This window comes from Diachasma alloeum, unplaced genomic scaffold (assembly GCF_001412515.2).
Source record: "Diachasma alloeum isolate Michigan unplaced genomic scaffold, Dall2.0 Dall_scaffold_00558, whole genome shotgun sequence".
Taxonomy (NCBI): Eukaryota; Metazoa; Arthropoda; class Insecta; order Hymenoptera; family Braconidae; genus Diachasma; species Diachasma alloeum.
This window is the reverse complement of record NW_021680690.1, coordinates 513,629-533,903: the sequence shown is the minus strand read 5'-3', so window position 1 is coordinate 533,903 and position 20,275 is coordinate 513,629. Positions and strand designations below refer to the sequence as shown.

General features: G+C 33.4%; 3 protein-coding genes across 3 annotated transcripts in view; 2 read left to right on the top strand and 1 right to left on the bottom strand.

Annotated features, from left to right (window-relative positions):
* LOC107043311 (pro-resilin) overlaps window positions 1–16,807 on the bottom strand; it is a 40,811-nt gene extending 24,004 nt beyond the window's left edge. Inside the window, exon 1 of the mRNA XM_015264745.2 lies at window positions 15,718–16,807. The gene's annotated coding sequence lies outside the window, so the exon portion shown is untranslated. The remainder of the gene's footprint in view (window positions 1–15,717) is intronic.
* On the top strand, window positions 5,724–15,331 carry LOC107043310 (cytochrome P450 4c3). The gene is made up of 7 exons (XM_015264743.1): window positions 5,724–6,235; window positions 8,110–8,307; window positions 11,589–11,774; window positions 12,239–12,308; window positions 12,394–12,757; window positions 13,634–13,796; window positions 14,072–15,331. The coding sequence occupies exons 1-7, from the start codon at window positions 6,043–6,045 to the stop codon at window positions 14,407–14,409; spliced, it is 1,512 nt and encodes a 503-aa protein (XP_015120229.1). The 5' UTR covers window positions 5,724–6,042; the 3' UTR covers window positions 14,410–15,331.
* Window positions 15,828–20,273, top strand: LOC107043312 (UDP-xylose and UDP-N-acetylglucosamine transporter). Its single transcript, XM_015264746.2, has 5 exons — window positions 15,828–16,046; window positions 16,242–16,458; window positions 18,284–18,598; window positions 19,044–19,189; window positions 19,952–20,273. The coding sequence occupies exons 1-5, from the start codon at window positions 15,970–15,972 to the stop codon at window positions 20,196–20,198; spliced, it is 1,002 nt and encodes a 333-aa protein (XP_015120232.1). The 5' UTR covers window positions 15,828–15,969; the 3' UTR covers window positions 20,199–20,273.
* Window positions 20,274–20,275: the final 2 nt, after the last annotated feature.

The window sequence follows — 20,275 nt, the reverse complement described above, 5'->3', positions numbered from 1 at the left end:
ATGAAAAATAAAATTCTGTTGAATTTCCAAGATAAAATTTTTATGAATGATTGTCTTTAATTCAAATGCAGGTATTACTTGAATTTCAAGAAATTCCAAACATTGTGGATTATTCTTTCGGTTTTTATTTCATTACGAATGCTGGAGTTTTTATTTTCACTTTATTTTCAATTTTTATTGCTACAACTCACGATTTCTCCACTATTACCAAATATTTTCCTGAAGAATAAATTAATTCCTCTCTTAATAAATTCAAAGTCTACTTTTACCGAGGAAATCTGCATTACCAACTGTCAAGATATTACAGGAAATTTAGTATCTGATGTAAAAAAATACAATTATGAAATAACGAGCTAAAACTTCACGAAAAAACCGAAAATAAAGAGTATTTTTTATTCAAAAAAATGATGAATCAATTTTTTTCAGTTGCATAAATAAATATTATCACCCACACGTAATGATTAATTACGTAATTAACGTCAAATCGATAGTATCCCTATCTACCCCCTGATATTTAAAAATAAAAATCACAATTTCATAAGATCAATCCACTTCCAGTGATTCTCGCTCGAAAATGTCATTGCGAAATTCCTTCACCTGCACGAATAAATATTCACGAAATTCATCGATCCTGTTATCAGTCGCACATTGCAATCAATCACCCCATGAACATCGGACCGATAATTTCTGCATTACCCATGAAATTACTGAATGAGAAATCAGAGAAATTATGACGAGAAATTCCGGTTAATCTCCGCTAGATACGAATTCATGGATTGTTCCAGGTTCAAGGTCTAGGCTCGACACGTGCCTCATGCTGACGAATGCGCGAGGATTCGCAAAATCGCAGGAGCTTTACCCTCATTCATGCCATTTTTAGTCAGAAAAAAGGTGACGGAATTTCGAGTCACAAAAATGATTTAAAAAAAAAATATTCACGGTCGCTTTAACTAGCTGTTCGATGAGAAGATTTTCGAAATTATTTATCAAATGAAAAATTTTATACGACTGTTTTTTGCTTCCGAACGGAAGCATTGTATTCCTCAAAATTAAATTTTCTAGTTTTTCGTGTTAGGATGAGTAATTCTGGGTTCACTAATCAGAATATGATGTTTTTAGAGCACGTCCGATTGAGTCTTGCCACGATAATTTAAAAAATTATTGTCCATATCGATTGAATTTGCGCGAGAAATATTCGTATTTATGTTATTTAGACCGAGTTCGAACATAATTTCGATGCCATTATCAGTTTTCGAATTATAGCCAAAAAAACATGCGCCAACATTGGGCCAACCTTGCGCCAACATTGCGCCAACCTTGTGCCAACATTGCGCCAATCTTGCGTCAACTTTGAACTAATAGTGTTTTATCCTATGGGGGTCTTATGGGGATCTTAAATCCATTCGGAAGCATATTGCTAATTTAATAGCAAAAACAGGTACAATAATTGTTAAATAAATAAATAAATAAATAAAAGTTCTGCGAAATAAAGTAAGTGAAAATATTCCGTTATTCGAATACAAAATAATGTGGGTATGAAACACTCCCAACTAATTGGTGTTTGGAAGAAAAATCCTCTTTCAAAAAAATTCACACCTTCAACTGATGAAATAAACTTGGAAAAATATTGTTTAATATTGTATTCAGATAGAATAAAACATTAAATATGAATTCTAAACCGTTTGCTTAGAAATTTTGAACGAGAGAAATTCAATTCAAAGTAATTTTTATTTAGAATTTTTGAAATATTGCGGATAAAATACTATTTGAATAGTAAATTACGAAAAACTATTTTTCTCATCGTGATTGACTATTCAAAATCGTCTCCATTACAATAGGTTTTCCATTTTCTACCTTGTTTTCCTACTATCCTACACTGTACTAGAAAAATCCGGCAAAAAAATGCTCGCCAGGATCGTTCTTTTAATAGAAATCTGCTCATCTCTCGTGCTTGCCGTCCGAACGCTCAATGATTATGACGCAAATCATTGAATGGAACAACTAGTATCGAACTGCGAAATTCTGGCTCCGAAAAACAAATTCTGTTTACGCATTTTGCGACCTTTCGCACGGGGAATATCTTAGCCCACTCAACAATTTCATTCAGAGAATGACGATGTGATATATGAATTATTTTCAATTCTTAATGTCAATTTTAATATTTTCAACATTAAACTTTTCTATTTTCAATCTCTGCCAAAGCAAATAGAGAATAAAATAAAATCCAATTCTCCGTTTGTTTTAATTTGATTTAAAGAGAAATAATGTTTTTTTTTTCATTAAAAAAAAAAGAAACCAAATTGCATTGAATCATTCAAGTAATTATTTTCCCCTCAACAATCAGCTGTTGAGTTGCATTTCGAGTCATCAGCAAAGATATTCCGGATAATTCCTCGAGTGAATGAACAAGTTTTTTCCCTGAAACAACTTTTTTCCGCGAGAGATAAAAAAATTCAGGAGTGCTATTAAAATAATTCACACGATCGAGAGACGAAAAAAATAAAACATGCGATAAAAAAATGAAACAAAGAGACGTGGTTTGACACAGTGCACTCGAAAACCTGTTCACCACATTATGCAATATACCCTCGGAAAAGGAGAAGGTAAAAAATATATATAAAAATGAGAGGAAAAAAAAGTGTGGTGCACACGTGGGATAAAATGCACTCGAGATGAGGTCGCGCACGTGGCGTTTCGGAGAGACCCATTATTCCAAGGCGTCTCATTTTTCTTTATTCCGCTTTTAACAAGACATTACGACACTACCGATACAGACATCAAGATCATCGTTGCACTCAATAAACTTTCAACTCAATAATAAACTAAAATTTCAATGATAAGCTAATCTGTTATTTCATAATTAATTTTGGATTATTTCACCTCCCACTCCCCATTTTTCACTCTGAGGCAGACGTTTGGTGCAGGACAAAGTCGTCGGAAAATAATTGCATTTCACTTTTTTTTTCTTTAACATTTTTTTCGGTAATTGTTTAAATTCAATTTTTTAAATTTAAATTCTTTAAATTCTTGAGAAAAAACAGTTTTTCAATTTACATTAACTTATTTTTTAGTTTTTTTATTCAATAATAATAAAGTAAAATAAACAATAATAAAATAAAATTTCAATGATAAACTAATCTGTTATTTCATCATTAATTTTGGATTATTTCACCTCCCACTCCCCATTTTTCACTCTGAGGCAGACGTTTGGTGCAGGACAAAGTCGTCGGAAAATAATTGCATTTTACTTCTTTTTTTCTTCAACATTTTTTGCGGTAATTGTTGAAATTCAATTTTTTAAATTTAAATTCTTTAAATTCTTGAGAAAAAACAGTTTTTCAATTTACATTAATTTATTTTTTAGTTTTTTTATTCTACTTTTTTTTGCTACATTTTGTTCGTTAATTTTATAAATTCTCAATTCTTGAAGAAAAAAAACAGTTTTCAATTTTTTTCTGTTAGAAAATTTAAATTCAGTTATTCAATTATTTATTTATTCTTTGGTAATTATAAATTGTTTTTCTTTGTTTCGCACCGTCAAGAGTCTTTCCCTCTCTAGATAAAATAATATTCACAACAATAAATTATTATTTGAAATTTTTATAATTAATTGTTTTAAAAAGAAATCCTATTCAGAAAAATTTATTTCAATTAACGAAAAACATTTTAAAAAATATTGTTTCATTTTGTATTCTGCAGGACAAAATAATATTTTCATAAAAATAAATTATTATTTGAAATATTCATAATTAATTTCAGATTATTTCACCTCCCCCTCCCCTTTTTTCCACTCTGAGGCAGATGTTTGGTGCAGGAGAAAGTCATGGGAAAATAATTGCATTTTTTTTTTAATTACATTTTTTCTACTAATTTTAAAAATTTTCAATTCTTGAGCAAAAAAAATTTGCAATTTTTTTCTTCTGTTAGAAAATTTGATTTTTAATTTTTGCGTTTAGAAAATGCAATTTCTCAAATTGTTATTTTTCAAATTGGGTTTTGAAGTATCAATTACGGAATGAATTCCGTCTAGACAGTAATGAGAAGAGCACCCGCTAATTAGAGAGGAGCCTGTAATTTTGTAACAAATGGGTTGAGACACCTTAGAACCGAAAAATTTCTGTCTCTAGAATGGGCACCGGGGGCAAAATTCCCGCTCGAAGCTAGATCAGAGTTCGTTTACACACAAAAGGCAATGGCACGTGCCCTTGGAATTCGTTCACAATACGATTTTCGCGAAATCACGTGCAAGAATCGAGAAAAAATCTTAAAAAGTAGTTTTTTCTTGTTCTCAAAAAAAAATGACAATTTCATTTTTATCGACGAAAATTTTTTTGACAGTCAATTAAATATTCGTATCATTTAAAAAAAAATTAATTGATCAATTGTTCAATTATTTTTCACAAAATCTAAAAATGAATTTTAAAAAACGATTTCTCATTCTTTGGAATAAAATTCTATTTTGGAAATGAATTTTCTGGTTTAATTTTACATTAAAAAAATTTTCTGATTATTCAATCATTTCGTGATGAAAAAAAACATGAAAAGTGTTTTTAAAAATTTATGAAATTTATGAATTGTTCTCAGCAATAAATTTTGTATTTGTTATAAAAAATGTCGTCCTCATAATTAACGTAACATAATTAAATATTGGTGTTGCTTCAAAAAAATAATTTTCATTGATTGACTATTCAATCATTTTTTTTAAATCTAGAAATGAATTTTAAGAACAATTTCTCATTCTTTGTAATAAAATTGCATTTTAGAAAGGAATCTTCTGTTTTAATTTTGCATAAAAAAATTATATTTCCGATTATTCATTTATTTTGTAATGCAAAAAAACACATGAAAAATGTTATTAAAAAATTGATTAAATCAATAAATTGTTCTCTGCAATCAATTAACTATTAATGTTGCTTCAAAAAAATAATTTTCATTAATTAATAATGAATTCAATTATTTTTCAAAAAATCTGGAAACGAATTTTAAAAACGATTTCTCCCTCTTCGTAATAAAATTCTATTTAAAAAATAAATTTTCTGCTTCAGTTTCTCCCAAAAAAATGTCAATCACGTTATGTTAAAAAAACATAAAAAATATTTTTAAAAATTGATAAAATCTGTGAATTATCTTACGAATTGTTCTCTGGACTAAACTTTCTACTCGTAAAAAAAAGTCTTTCTCATGTCCCAATCCTGCATTAGAGTGTAACTCGCGCCTTTCAGAGCGAGAATATTTCATCCCACAAACCCCCAATAAATCCCAAAATTGATTGAACACAGAATCTCCTCACTCCACCGAAAAAATAAAAATAGCAAAAAAAATTGTCTAGACGACTAGGGACTGGACGACCTCGCTCGCTGATTTCCGACAGTCGCAGGACTCCTCTGTGCGTCACAGCCCCCACCCTGGCCCCCTCGAAACATCAATTAACCCATCAATGATTCATTCATTCTTATCTCCACCATAGAAGCAATCAATGAACGAAAAAATAAAAAAAGTCGGCAGAATTTTTTTTTGTTTTTCTCACATCAGTGACAGCGAGGGAGGAGACGCTACAACTCTCCTCCGCATCCACGTGTCCCCTTCTATTGGTGGAGGTGGGCTCTGTCAACTCGCCGGGGGTAGCTTCAGATCGTATATAAGGGAATCGTCTTCCCGTATGCACAACGCAAATGCAAATCGTCTGTGTATGCAACAAGTCCTTTGAGCGAACAATTATTTCCTTCAAAAAAAAAAAATCCTCCGATCGTTGAAACGAAAGAGCAATTTTAATTGAGAAAAATCATTCAGCTGAGAAATTTTATTCACTTGAGGAGAAAAACTGTCAGTGAAGATGAAGAAGAAGACTAAATAGATGATGAAGAGTTTTTATTATTTAAAGAAAAAATTTTTTTGGGAAGAAATTTGATGGAAAATTTAGGGAATGAGAATTACTGAGGATCAGAGGATTGGAAATATGTTAAGTTGATTGGGATTGCTGATGTTTTCGCGGGAAATCGGTGATTGAAGTACTGTGGGGACTAGAGTGAAATAATTACTGAAATGGGAGAGACGGCCGGTGCTATTTTGCCGGTGGGGTCCTGGGTGACGTTGGCACTGTCACTGGGAGTGATCTCGATGATTGTTGGACTGTTTGCGAGGAGAGCCATGTTTTTGCATTCGTTGAGAAATGTGCCATTTCCGTCGGCGCTGCCGATTATTGGGAATGCGTATCAACTTAATTGCAGTCTTGAAGGTTTGTTAACTATGGATTTTTTATTATTTGTGTGAAAAAATTGAGTTCATAGGGAAAATACAAAATTAACAAAATGTTTTTTCAATTTTTCCAAAAAATGTAATCGTTCAATTGACAATTATCTCGGTAATTAATTATTGCATAAAAAAATGTTATAGAGAATTTTTTTTGGAAATTTCATTTTCTATAAAAAAATTTATTTGACATTTTCCTCTAAAATCTCTCATTAACGAGATAGTAACAAAATAAACAGAATGTTTTTCCAACTTCTCCATTAATTTTTGCAAAAAAACATCATCGTTAAATTGCCAATTATCTCGGTAATTAATAATTTCATGAAAAAAAGTTATGAAGAATTTCTGTTGGAAATTAGATTTTCTACAAATAATTGTTTCTCACATTTTCCCCTAAACCCACTCATTAACGAGATAATTACCAATACCAATAATGAATTCTCCACTTCAACAAAAAATTTACCTCAATAAATTCCCCTGATTATTATCAGTCCTAGCCCCTCCCCTTGGACCCGAAAACCCGTTAAAAATGTCCCCAAAAATCATCGCGAATTCCCGTTTATGGCGAAAAAAAAAATGAATAAATAATTTGCCAAAGTTCAAGGTACCCATGTCAGGTTGCATTGTCAACCTCCCCCGATCTCCATTGTTATGATCATAAGTGCCAGTACACGTGCGAGACCCAAAAACGGGGACGAGGATAAAAAAAAAGAGAGATACCCAAACAAGAGGCGTGCAGAATTCACGATTATACGACTCGACGCGCGAAGACGTCCGGCCTCGACCTCCTTCCTCATCTCTCCTCGTGACCGTCCCCTTTCTCCCTCACAATAAATTTCTTTTTCTCATTTAACCCATCTCGTCTCATTCGTCCTCGTACCATCGAGTGCAACTGAGAACATCGCATTGACCCCACGAGAATTTATGGGAACAAATTTACAAGAAGAAATTCGACACGTGCAGCAACTGCAGAGGGAAATTTGCTAATGGGTTGCGTCATTGGCCTAAATCTCCCAGACGGTGGAGTTGAGTGATCTCTCACTTTCTTCAATCGTTATTGTGAATTTAAGTCCATTACAGAGATTTATTGTTATTCATTTTTAATATTGTTTTTTAAGGTGACTAAAAGTTGATCAAAATTTATATATTTGATTGTTATCTTTAATTTTTAATTTTATTGAAATGAAATGATTTATTTACTCATTATATTTCCATTCTTTTTGTGATTTTCTAATAATTTATATTTATTCAACGATTTTGGTATAATTATTTGCGAAAATTGAAAATGCAATGTTTCTAATTTTGAAATTATCTCAAAAAATAATTTTACAATCTCAAATTATTCTAAAAAAATTCTAGCTTAATCTGCAATAATTATTGATATTTTAACCGGAGAAAACGCAAAATTAACAAAATGTGTTTCCAATTTTTGCATCAATTTTTGCAAAAACTATAATCGTTCAATTGACAATTATCTCAGTAAATAATCATTTCAGCAGAAAATGTTATAGAGAAGTTTTGTTGGAAATTTAATTATCTACAAAAAATTTCTTCTGACATTTTCCTCTAAAATCACTCATCAACGAGATAATGACAAACAAAGAATAACTGCAAAATCAAATGAAACGAAAATGGGGAAAATTAAGTAAAACGAGGGAAAATTCATTCTTCTGCTGCACGAGAAAGACAGATTTGCCCAATCGTGCGATTAATGGAATGAACGCATTGTCTTAAACTTGAAAAAAAAATTACGACAAAAATTTAAATGAAAAATTGGAGAAGAAAACTAAAAAGATGATGAATTTTATATTAATGTTTCTAAAATGAGTTTCATACTCAATACTTTTTCGTCACTTTCAGACTTCTTCAAGAAATTGGTGGAGTGGAGCAAGGAGTTCGGGGACATCTACCTGCTGTGGCTGGGGCCCAGACCCATGGTGTTTGTCTACCGGGTTGAAGGGGTCCAGGCCCTCCTCAGCAGCAGCGTGCACATTGATAAGAGCCTCGAGTACCTGTATCTGAGACGATGGTTGGGTAATGGACTCGTTATCAACGGAGGTGAGTAGAATAATCCATTGAAATGCTATTGAATTGTCGCATGAATATTTTTTATCGAATTAAATCCATCGATTGATAGCGAAAAATGTGACGAAAAATGTTGAATACATTTTTTTTATTTTAAAAAATCAGGAAATTGTAAATTTCATCGAGAATTCAATGAGGTTTCAAATTTTTAGCAGCAGGAGGACGAGAATTCCCCAAATTATGCAGAATTTTGAGTGGATAAAATATTCATCCAAATTTTCTTGATTTCTATTAATTTTTAAGGAATAGTTCAACTGAAATTTGATTTTTCATGATAATGGTCCAATGTTATAGCCAATATTTAATTAATTTTTAGTTATTCACTAAAATGAAAAATCATGTGTTCAATATTATTCATTCAATTTTTGCTCTACAATAAAAAACAAGTGGGAAATAGCTCTTGTATTGCATACAGTATAGTTATTTCTGCTAATAAATTAGCAATATGCTTCCGAATGATTATTTTGCACACCATTTCCTTCTATCATGTATAATGCTTTATTTATTTCATTTTATTAAATTGAATAAATTTCTTTTCAACTAATTTTGTCAGATTTTCAACTCAGTTGAATGTTATCATCATCATTATTCTTATTATCCCTTTCTTCTGTACAACCGATTGTCTTTTTTACGGTTCTATCTCTCCCCTCAGCCCTTCGATAAAATGTTAATAGAAAAATTTTATTTACACATACTTGAATGAATTTGAAACATCACATTTGAAGAAACCATCAGAAAGCTCACTTTCAGGGAAATTCATGAAAAATTCGAAATTTTCAACAATCATCATAAAAATCAAATCAATCAATATAGCTATAGTCATCATCTTTTAACTTCGACGTAATGGCATTAAAACAAACATTTTAAGCTATGATTGAATTCATTTGAAGCATGATATTCAAAGATATCCCCGGAATTCTGATTTTCAAAAAATACAAAATTTTTAAAAATTTTCAAATAAATCAAAATAACGATTATTGCTATCGCCTTCATCTTCGAACTCGGTCAAAAGGACATCCAAACAAATTTTTTAAGTCATCATTCAATCAATTCAGAACATTTTCTTTAGTTATCGTGAGACAACCCATTTTCGAAAAAACTCGAAAATTAAAAACCTAATCGATTAATTAAATTTCAATTAATGGCGCAACGGTAATTGATTTCTATTAATTTTTACGAAATAGTTCAACTGAAATTTGAATTTTTGAATACTGAATTTACAGATAAATCAACATGTGCATGATAACGTCACAATATTTCGTACATGCACTTTTTAAATTTTTCATTGATTACCAAAGTATAAAAAAAACCTTGAAATTTCAGAGGAAAAATTTCAACAGCGAAGTTTCGAATAACAAAACAAACATACGTGCTCAATAAAAAAAACATTATGTCATCTCCATCTGCATCAAATGTTGCATGAAGCATTCATAAAAATAGTATTTTCATTGAATTTTTATAAAATAGTGCCCGACCCCAGCAAAGAAGCGTGATTAATGCCGGCGGCTCGCAAGATTGTTAACACGAGTAGTTCAGAATATAAATAATTCATCCAGTCATTGAATACTGAAGTGCATTGAATATTGAAGTTCCATTATTCTATTGAAGACCACTCACGAGTTGCTATCGAGGACTTCCAGCTAATTATAGCCTCCTAATGACATTATTTATCATCCCATCGATTGAAGTAGTTTAAAAATTATTCACCATTTCATTAAAAGTGATAATAGAAGAATATAAAAATATGTTCATGGCAACTACATACAAGTTAACAGAAAAGCCAAGTTCATATGTAAATAATACTCGGATGAAGTTAGGTAAATGATCCAACGACAGATTAATATTTATCAATAAAAAAAAATCAATTGAAGTATCAGACGAATATTTTTTTGTTCATATACACTGAGAGAAAAACAAACACGTTGTCAAACAAGTCTTGTTTGGGCCGGCAAAATCGCTAGTTGAAAATTGCCAAAAAAGAATTTGTTTGGTTCGAATTTGAATGTCTCAAACATGAATAATTGTTCTGCTTTCGACAGCAACGAAATATTTGGCTCAAGAGGCGGATAATTCACACCAGACGGTGCCCTTTCAGGATGAAAATATCTCATAGAGGAAAATTTATCAACAAATATTTTATCCCTAAGTTACAAGATTGCTATCATATAATTATTATTGTTTCATTTAAGGGTTCATTTATTATCTGTGATTATTAGACCGCCGAAACAAAAAATTACTGTCCCTTGTTTCGCATAAAACAAAGATTTTTCGGCAGCAAAATACGTATGGGAGTACACGGAGAGAAATTTTCTAGAAAAATTCTAGTACGAGTACTCCCATACAACAAACACGTCAAACAAGTCTTGTTTGGACCAACAAAATAGTTGAAAATTGCCAAAAAAGAATTTGTTTGGTTCGAATTTGAATGTCTCAAACATGAATAATTGTTCTGCTTTCGACAGCAACGAAATATTTGGCTCAAGAGGCGGATAATTCACACCAGACGGTGCCCTTTCAGGATGAAAATATCTCATAGAGGAAAATTTATCAACAAATATTTTATCCCTAAGTTACAAGATTGCTATCATATAATTATTATTGTTTCATTTAAGGGTTCATTTATTATCTGTGATTATTAGACAGCCGAAACAAAAAATTACTGTCCCTTGTTTCGCATAAAACAAAGATTTTTCGGGAGCAAAATACGCATGGGAGTATCGAATAACGAAGGAGTAGTGCTAGAAATGACATTTCTCGCGTGTACAGAGAATGTAATTTTTTTTGAACTACTAAATCTATTTTTGCAACAAAAATTTTTCATTCCAGCGCACTCACCGCATGTTTGGCACAAAAAAACCCTTTTTGGTAATTTTCAAAAGACTATTTTCTTGGCACAAGTAAGACTTGTTTGAGAAATTTGTCGTTTTTCTCTCAGTGTACATTGCGAAGTGTTCAGTATTAAGGTGTTTAAATATTTATTGATTGATTGATTGACTACTTTTATTACTGTACATTAATTTGTACAAAATACACAATGACATTTGTCATGCAGCGATTGCCAGAGTAAATAAACAGAAAGATTCAGTAATACTGTAAATAGCACACGCACACTGCAAGATTTCCGAAAATTATCAGCCTAGCAAAGCATAGGGTAGCACAGTTATGTTACATATTGTGAGGAAATTATTTATCACAGTGATACATTCTTTTTTTAATCAGACGAATACGTTGATGAGTTTATTTTTGTCTTTCAGGTGAATCCTGGCACTTCAGGAGAAAACTAGTCACTCCCACGTTTCACAGTGGACTCCTACTGGATTACCTGAAGAGAACGATTAGAGAGGCTAATATCATGGTCGCCTGTCTTGTCAATGAACTAGATAACGACGGATTTGACATCGTGCCTTACGCGAAACGTGCGGCGTTGGATTTAATTTGTGGTAAATTTCGTTGAAAACCTTAAAACCCTCAACATCTCATGACCCAACGATGCGATGTCAATAAATCTAGTATCATTTCAAAGCTTTAAAAAATACCTTCAAAATGAGAAAAAAATTGGCAAATTTGACTCAGCCAATCCTGAGTAATTAAAGTTTCATTTCACCCCTTCGCCCCTACATTTTTTACGATTTTGCGTAATACGATAAAACCGCATTTCTTGAAACATCAATATCTCCGGAACAAATGGAACTATTTGGACGACTCAGGTCTCGTTTTGAAGCTTAAAAAAATACCTTGAAATCGATGAAAAAATCGAAATATTTCACTCAGTCGTTTTCGAGTAATGAACGATAGAAAATTGTGGTTTTTCCTATTCTCTCTTATTCTGGCACCGGAACCAATTTTAATTGTCAGTCTTCATTGGCAATTAATTAACCATCATGACAACATTTTACATCTTCAGAAACAACCATGGGGTACCACATGAACGCCCAAACCATGCTGAACAACGATTACGTTCGCGCAGTAGAAAAGTAATAAATTTATTAAATAATTTTTCCCTCAAAAAAATTCCCAATTTCTTCATTTTCCTACTAAAGATGAATCAATCATTTCTAGAATGACTTCAATAATGCAGACACGTTTCACGAACATCTGGATCTCCATTGACGCGATATTCAACCTGACGTCCCTAGGAAAGGAGCACGAACGAGCCCTCAACGTGATCCACAGTTTTGTGGATAAAATAATAGCGGAGAGAAAGGAGCAGTGGAAAATAGCACGCGATGGGAATTTCAACGAGGCCACCAAGAAGCGTCCGGCCTTCCTGGATCTTTTGCTGGAGGTCTCCCAGGATGGAGCTGTTCTCAATGACAGAGACATCAGAGACGAAGTCAATACTTTCATGTTCGCTGGGCATGACACTGTCGCCACCAGTCTCTCCTGGTTTTTTTATGCTCTGGGACTTCATCCTGAGTATCAGGTACATCATCATGAAATTTCCGGATCCATCGGATTTTTCATGATTTTTTAAATTGATTTTTTGACATTTTTTTTGCTTCCGAATGGATTATTTTTGTCATTTTTGAATTTAAAAGAATCAATAGTGATAATAACAATATTATTATTAACATTATTAATGAATAATAATATTCATATAATCAATTAATAATAATATGTAATTCGTCGATTATTTTTTTTTAATTTTCGAAAATCCGTTGTCCCACGATAACTAAAAACAAAAAATGTTCTGAATTGATTGAATGATGGCTTGAAAAATTTGTTTGGATGTCCTTTTGACTGAGTTGGAAGATGAAGGCGATAGCAATAATCGTTATTTTGATTTATTTGAAAATTTTCAAAAATTTTGTATTTTTTGAAAATCAGAATTCCGGGGATATCTTTGAATATAATGCTTCAAATGAATTCAATCATAGCTTAAAATGTTTGTTTTAATGCCATTAAGTCGAAGTTAAAAGATGATTACTATAGCTATATTGATTGATTTGATTTTTATGATGATTGTTGAAAATTTCGAATTTTTTATGAATTTCCCTGAAAGTGAGCTTTCTGATGGTTTCTTCAAATGTGATGTTTCAAATTCATTCAAGTATGTGTAAATAAAATTTTTCTATTAACATTTTATCGAAGGGCTGAGGGGAGAGATAGAACCGTAAAAAAGACAAACGGTTGTACAGTAGAAAGAGATAATAAGAATAATGATGATGATAACATTCAACTGAGTTGAAAATCTGACAAAATTAGTTGAAAAGAACTCTTATTCAATTTAATAAAATGAAATAAACAATGAATTATACATGATAGAAGGCAATGATGTGCAAATTTCCCACTTGTTTAGACTAAAATTCTGGAAGAATACGACCAAGTGATCGGCACCGAGGAAATAACCCTGGAGGGGCTGAATAAATTGCCGTGGCTCGATGCCTGTGTCAAGGAGGTCTGGAGGTTGTACCCAGTGGTGCCTCTACTTGCTAGACAAATTTACCAACCGATAAAAATAAGTAAGAAAGCGATGAAACTTGGAAAATCATATTGGAGAAAAAATCCGGAACATTCATCCCCGAATATCTCAGAAACTATTGGATTTAGAGGAAAATGTCATAAAAACTTTTTGTAGCTTATGAAATTCCCTACAAAAAATGTTCTACAACATTTTTCTCTAAACCCAATGGTTTTCGAGGTATTTAGGAAAAGGAGACAGGGGAAATCCTCAACTTGTGAATTTCATTTTTTTTTTTGCATTTTCTTATCGATGGAATGAAACGTATTCTTCCAGTGAATCACGACATCCCCGTCGGCTCAACAGTCCTGATAAACACGTTTCTTCTTCACCGGGATCCTCGCCACTTCCCGGAGCCCGAGGTCTTCAGACCAGAGAGATTTCTCCCGGAAAATCCGAAACCCCCAACATTCGCCTACATTCCCTTCAGCGCTGGCTCGCGCAACTGCATTGGGTGGAAATTCGCGACTATGGAGGTCAAGGTCGCGATCCTAACTGTCCTCAAAGCCTATCACATTCAGTCCCTGGAGACCCCTGATCAGCTCAGGATGAGTTGCTCCATTGTCCTGATCAACGCCAATGGACTTCGAGTCAAGATCTCACGCAGAAAATAATTCATGGATTATTAAGGGGCGTCGAGGGCGCCCTTTTCACAACCACCGATGAGGATTTTCCTCGAGAATTAGGATTAAATTTAAAATTAAAGCCGAAGGAAAGAGGTGGAGGTGATGAGACGAAAAAATTAAAAATTCGTGGAGATTATTTGGGGAATATCTTGAAAATTAGCGGGTTTGGAGCAAAATGTGACAAGAACTTTTTTGAAGCTTAGGAAATTCTCTACAGAAAATGTTTTATGACATTTTTGTCTAAATGTCTTCGTTTTCGAGATACCATCACGATGAACTAAAAGGTAATTCTGTCTGAAATGAATGTGGGGACATTAGTTCAGAGTATTTTGGAAATATCTCGAAAACTAGTGAATTTATAAAAAAATGCCATAGAAACTTTTTGTAGCTTACAAAATTTGCTACAAAAAATGTAGTATGATATTTTTGTCTAAATGTCTCCGTTTTGGAGATATTCCCAAGAGAAACTAAATATTCACTTCGCAGAGGATAAATGAAGAAAAGATTACTCCCACGATTTTCGTAAAATTGATCCTTCAACCGATCGTTTACTCTCATCACTTCCCCAATAATCCCCACGAGTAATTACTAACAAAGATTAATGAATAAGGGACACTAGAATAAGCCTCGACATTTTGAATTTATAAACCTAGTTCTGTAACTTTAATCATAATTCCATTGCCCAGGCTAAATTCATAATTTTTGCATCAATGAGTCAATTGTAGAATCAAAAATCATGACGCAGAGGTCCATGACACTTCAGACTAATCCACCCATCATAGATCATCCAGAAACACGACTGAATTAATCATTCTTGAATGACGATTTCCAGAATTAGAATTAGGAGAAAATAAAAACTATTAAAATTGTGATATGCTGAATAAAATACGTACAATCGTTGTTTAATTCATCAACACGAGTTTTTATCCCTAGATACTCATTATTCGTGCCACACGTAGATGCAACACGACGCAGATGTGAATGTCTCCTTTATTATGGAATTTAATAAAAAATTTGATAAAAAATTCAATAAAAATTGAGTAAAACGGTTAATATCTCCCAATCTAAGCGAGATACCGAAATTTTCGTAATGACCTTTTTTGTAGAGCGGATCGAAGGCTACAAAAAAGGTCATGACAAAAATTTTGCCCTCTCCCTTAGATTCCGAGATATGCATTGAAAACTGATTCCCACGAGAAATTTAGCCCCAAAAATTTTCCCAATGTTCAGCAATTTTTTTTGTACATGAAAAATTTTATAACTAAAACAATTTTAAACTAAAAAAATTGCACTCACCGCTCTCAGCAGTGGGGGGACCCCTCCCATTGGCAGCTCCGCCCGCCGCGGGAGTTTCAAACGCTCAAATAAGAGCCGACGACGCAGACGACCTTCTGGGGCATATCAGCGGCTTCGCGACGTGTCTCGTGGCCCCTCAGTCCAGTCGCCGAGGTTATGTGCACCACTGACGCCACCACAAATATTCACAAGTGCTTCAGAGTCACTCAGCATTATTTTTAAAATTTTTTCTGACTTATTTATTTAGTTAGGATGAAAGTGGCACTCGCTATCGCGTGTGTCTTCCTCGGATGCTGCTCCAATGTTGTCTTTCTCGAACTTTTGGTCAAGTGAGTGATGGGAACGTAAATATTGTTATTTATCCAGCCGTCGGTGGCTACGTGACGTAATGCGAGGGTTTCAGAATTTTTTTTTCAAGTGAAAAAATCGAGTTTTTGGGGCTTGGTGGAGGCGATGGGGTCTGGGGACATTTTCTCACTCGTTAAATTGTATTTTCTGCTGTGATTTTTGGTGGCTTTATTCAGGGAAGACCCGGGCAGCGGAAATCTCATCACCTTCGCGCAGTTTCTCCTCATCTCCCTCGAGGGATTCATATTCACATCGAAATTTGGAACTGTCAAACCGAGGATTGGGGTCAAGGACTACATGATCATGGTCTTCATGTTCTTCTTGGCTAGTGTGTGCAATAACTACGCCTTCGATTTCAATATTCCGATGCCGCTGCACATGATTTTCAGAGCGGTGAGTAGTTCACTTCGGTGGGAAGTGGAGAATGAGAAGTTGATTTGATTTTTTGGGAATAACTCCGGAGTGAAGGGGTTTAGGGGGAAATGTTGGGAAAGATTTTTGTGGGGAATTTCGTAAGCTAGAAAAAAGTTTGTATGACATTTTTTGATTAAGTCAATGGTTTTGGAGATATTTGAGAAATAGTGGACGTGAAATTTTGGTGGTTTTTTAGTTCAAGGGAATTTGGAAATTGTTTCTTTCATTAATAATTCTGGAGGGATGGGGTTCAGGGGAAAATGTTATGAGACATTTTTGTGGGGAATTTCATGAGCTAGAAAAAAGTTTTATGCCATTTTTTGATCAGCTCTGTGGTTTTAGAGATATTTGGGAAAAAGTGAAGGTGAAATTTTCGTGTTTTGTTAATTCAAGTGAATTTGGAAATTGTTTCTTTCATTAATAATTCTGTTGCGATGGGGTTTAGAAAAAAATGCCATAAGACATTTTTGTGGGGAATTTCATGAGCTACAAAAAAGTCTTCTGCCATTTTTTGACAAGCTCAATGGTTTTAGAGATATTCAAGAAATAGTGGAGATGAAAATTCTGTTTTTTCATCCAAACAGACTTTCTGTTGTGATCAATTATTTTTCTCTGAAAAAGTCTAGATTTCACGTGAAAATGTCAATGCAAATTTTTTAAAAGAACTTCATTACCTTCAAAAAATGTTATTTGACATTTTTTTAACCCTCTACTTCCCAAATTATTCCCCAAAAACAATTACTAAACATTCAGTCACTCGATTTCGACCCCTGACCACCAAAATCCAACATTTATCGCGGGATTGCAAGTCCCTAACCTTCACCCGAACCCCGGGCCTCGAAAACACTCGGTCCTCCTTCAATTTACGCATTTATGTGCACTAATGCGTTGTTAATCACTGCTCAACACCTTATCGCGCTTCACTCAACACTAATTTAGCATTTTCACCCGGGAAATGCAGCCGCGGCGTTTGTTATTGTCGGGAGCACGTGAATCCGCCATTTTTCTCTCTCGCACTGCAGCGCGCGCTCGCGCCACCCTCTCCCCTCCCGCGTTATTCAAATACTCGATAAAGTCGAAATTAATGTTTTTTCGATGAATAGGAACTTCTGGGCTGAATAATTCCTCTTGTGAGGAATAAATTACTGATAAACCGGTGATATGAAAATTAGGAGAATTCTATATCCATTAAAAGAAAAATCTATTCGTTTCAGGCGTTCCCTGAATTTTTTTCGAGTTCCAACGCTAGAGAAATATTCGGAAAACATAAAAATTAGCTCAAGTATTTAGTAAAACAACCTAAACAACCTATAACGTAAAATTTAATTGACTAATTAATTCCTAAGGGAGAAAACGGTTGAATTACTATTTTCAATAATTCATAACTGGAGATCCGCAGAGTGAAATTGAACGATTTTTTTTTCACTTTGAAGGTTTTCTTTCGGGCTTCAAAATGAGCGCTGACTCACCCAAATTGCTCCATTTGTTCAAGGAGAATGAGTGATTTGAAGAAATGTGTTCTTCCTCGTCTTTCTCAAAAAATGAAAAAACAATGGAATTGCGTCATCACTAATTTCTAAATACCTCGAAGACTAAAGGAGATACAAAAATTTTGTAAATAACTTTTTTGTAGCCCGTGAAATTTCCCACAAAAAAGATTCTTACGAAAATTTCGCTATCTAACTCACATCTTGAGATATTCGCCAAAAACTCCTATCGAATTCTCTTTCCCCACTTTCACGATGAGCTAATTATTTTAGTCGATTTATTTTTTGTGATTGATTGGAACTTGTTATTTTTTCAGGGATCTCTCATAGCTAACATGATAATGGGGATAATAATCCTGCATAAGAAGTACCCATTAAGCAAATACTTGTCAGTACTCATGATAACAATGGGAATAGTCATGTGCACAATAGTCAGTGGACAGGAGATCAAATCCACCCAAAAAATGGCTGCTGGTGCAGTTCCCCCGACTCCCATGGAAAATCTCTTCTGGTGGAGTTTGGGGATCACTCTGTTGACTGTCGCCTTGTTTATTTCAGCGAGAATGGGGCTGTACCAAGAAGTTTTGTACGTCAGATACGGAAAACACCCGAAGGAGGCTCTGTACTACACAGTGAGTGCCCCAAAACATCTTGATTAATTGCGCAATATCTCGAGAATGACCAGTTTTACGAGGATTTGCCATACCAACTTTTTTGTGGAGAATCAAATTTCCTGCAAAAATTATCATATGACATTTTCGTCTAAAACTACTCGTTCATGAGATATTCACGAAATGTATTGTTATGTCTCATTAATTCCTCGCTAATCTCATCATTTTCATTTTTAGAATTTTGGAAATATCTCGAAAACACGTGGAGTTACGAAAAAAAGTGATAATACATTTTTTGTAGAGAAGTGAATTTTCTGCGAAAAAGATTTTATGATATTTTGCCGTAAATTCACTTGTTCTGGAGATTTTTAGGAAATAACGCGAGTGTTCATTTGGTAGAGGTTTCTGCAGGATTTTATGACTTTGTTGTCTTTTACTTTGTTATGAAGATGATTTCTGCTTTCAGCATTTATTACCTCTGCCATTCTTCCTGACACTAGCCCCTAATATATGGGACCACGCAATACTAGCGGTGAATTCAGACCCCACCTCAGTTCTGGGCTTCACACTCCCGAAAACAGTGGCTTATCTCATCGGAAACGTTCTCTCGCAGTATCCTTTTCAAAATTAAAATACAGAAAATGTGGAATCACGATGATGAGACATGTAATCACTGAAAAACGACTCGCGGAGTGTCTGATCGTTACGTAACTCCAGTTATGATCGAAACAGGGGATTACGAGGATTTAGAAATTCAATGTTTTCAGTTTTATTGAGATTCTATTTGAAGATGAAACAGACAACAGAAAAATGAAACAAAAAATAATCAATAGCAGAGGAGAAATCGAAATGGAACTGTTTTTTCAAATTTATAAAAATTATCATATTATCGTTTGTTTATTTATTTATTTATTTATTTATTTATTTTTCTGCTTCAGAAAATATCTCATATTTTTTGTAATTAAAAATTTTAGACTAGAAGTTTAAGTTGAAATCATTTCTATTTTAAATTCATGAAATGGAATAGATCTTTTTCGATTTTAGAATTCATAAAAATTATTAATTCATTTTTTATTTATTCATTTGTCGTTATTTTTGTTTTGGACAATAGTTAATTTTTCAATGAAATATTTCAACTGAAATAAAATAGAAAATGTTATTTAATTTTTAATTCTGATAGAATAAAAAACAAATAAATATTCCAAATAGTATTTCATCCTAATTAACTACTAAAATATGAATTCCACTTGATTTTCCAGAAATAGTGCACCAAACGTCTATTTAAATAATTTTTCAATTTCTCCCCTGGGGTAAACAGTAATGAATAGTCGTAAATAATTGAATTGTATGTGCATCCTTAACAGTTCTCCACAGGTACATGTGCATCGCCTCAGTATTCGTCCTCACCACAGAGTGCACATCCCTAACGGTCACCCTGGTCGTGACCCTTCGCAAATTCGTCTCCTTAATATTCTCAATCCTCTACTTCAGTAATGAATTCAGCGTGTACCACTGGATCGGCACGACTCTAGTCTTCTCCGGCACAATAATCTTCACCGAAGTTGTGCCGAAATTACGGGAGAGTCTGTCCTCTCGAGCACAAGATAAGAAAGTCAAATGAATCTAGAGAAAATTGTAAATAATAAATTTTGTTATGAATTATGAATCAAAGATGATTCCTTCATCGAACTGTAAATG

Bases quoted from the DNA above. Each gene is read 5' to 3' on its own strand.
- LOC107043310 (XM_015264743.1), top strand. From the start codon at position 6,043: ATGGGAGAGACGGCCGGTGCTATTTTGCCGGTGGGGTCCTGGGTGACG. The intron at 8,308-11,588 runs GTGAGTAGAATA...TTTGTCTTTCAG, and splicing joins TGGACTCGTTATCAACGGAG to GTGAATCCTGGCACTTCAGG. The intron at 13,797-14,071 runs GTAAGAAAGCGA...GTATTCTTCCAG, and splicing joins TTACCAACCGATAAAAATAA to TGAATCACGACATCCCCGTC.
- LOC107043312 (XM_015264746.2), top strand. From the start codon at position 15,970: ATGAAAGTGGCACTCGCTATCGCGTGTGTCTTCCTCGGATGCTGCTCC. The intron at 16,047-16,241 runs GTGAGTGATGGG...GGCTTTATTCAG, and splicing joins TTTCTCGAACTTTTGGTCAA to GGAAGACCCGGGCAGCGGAA. The intron at 19,190-19,951 runs GTATCCTTTTCA...AGTTCTCCACAG, and splicing joins ATCGGAAACGTTCTCTCGCA to GTACATGTGCATCGCCTCAG.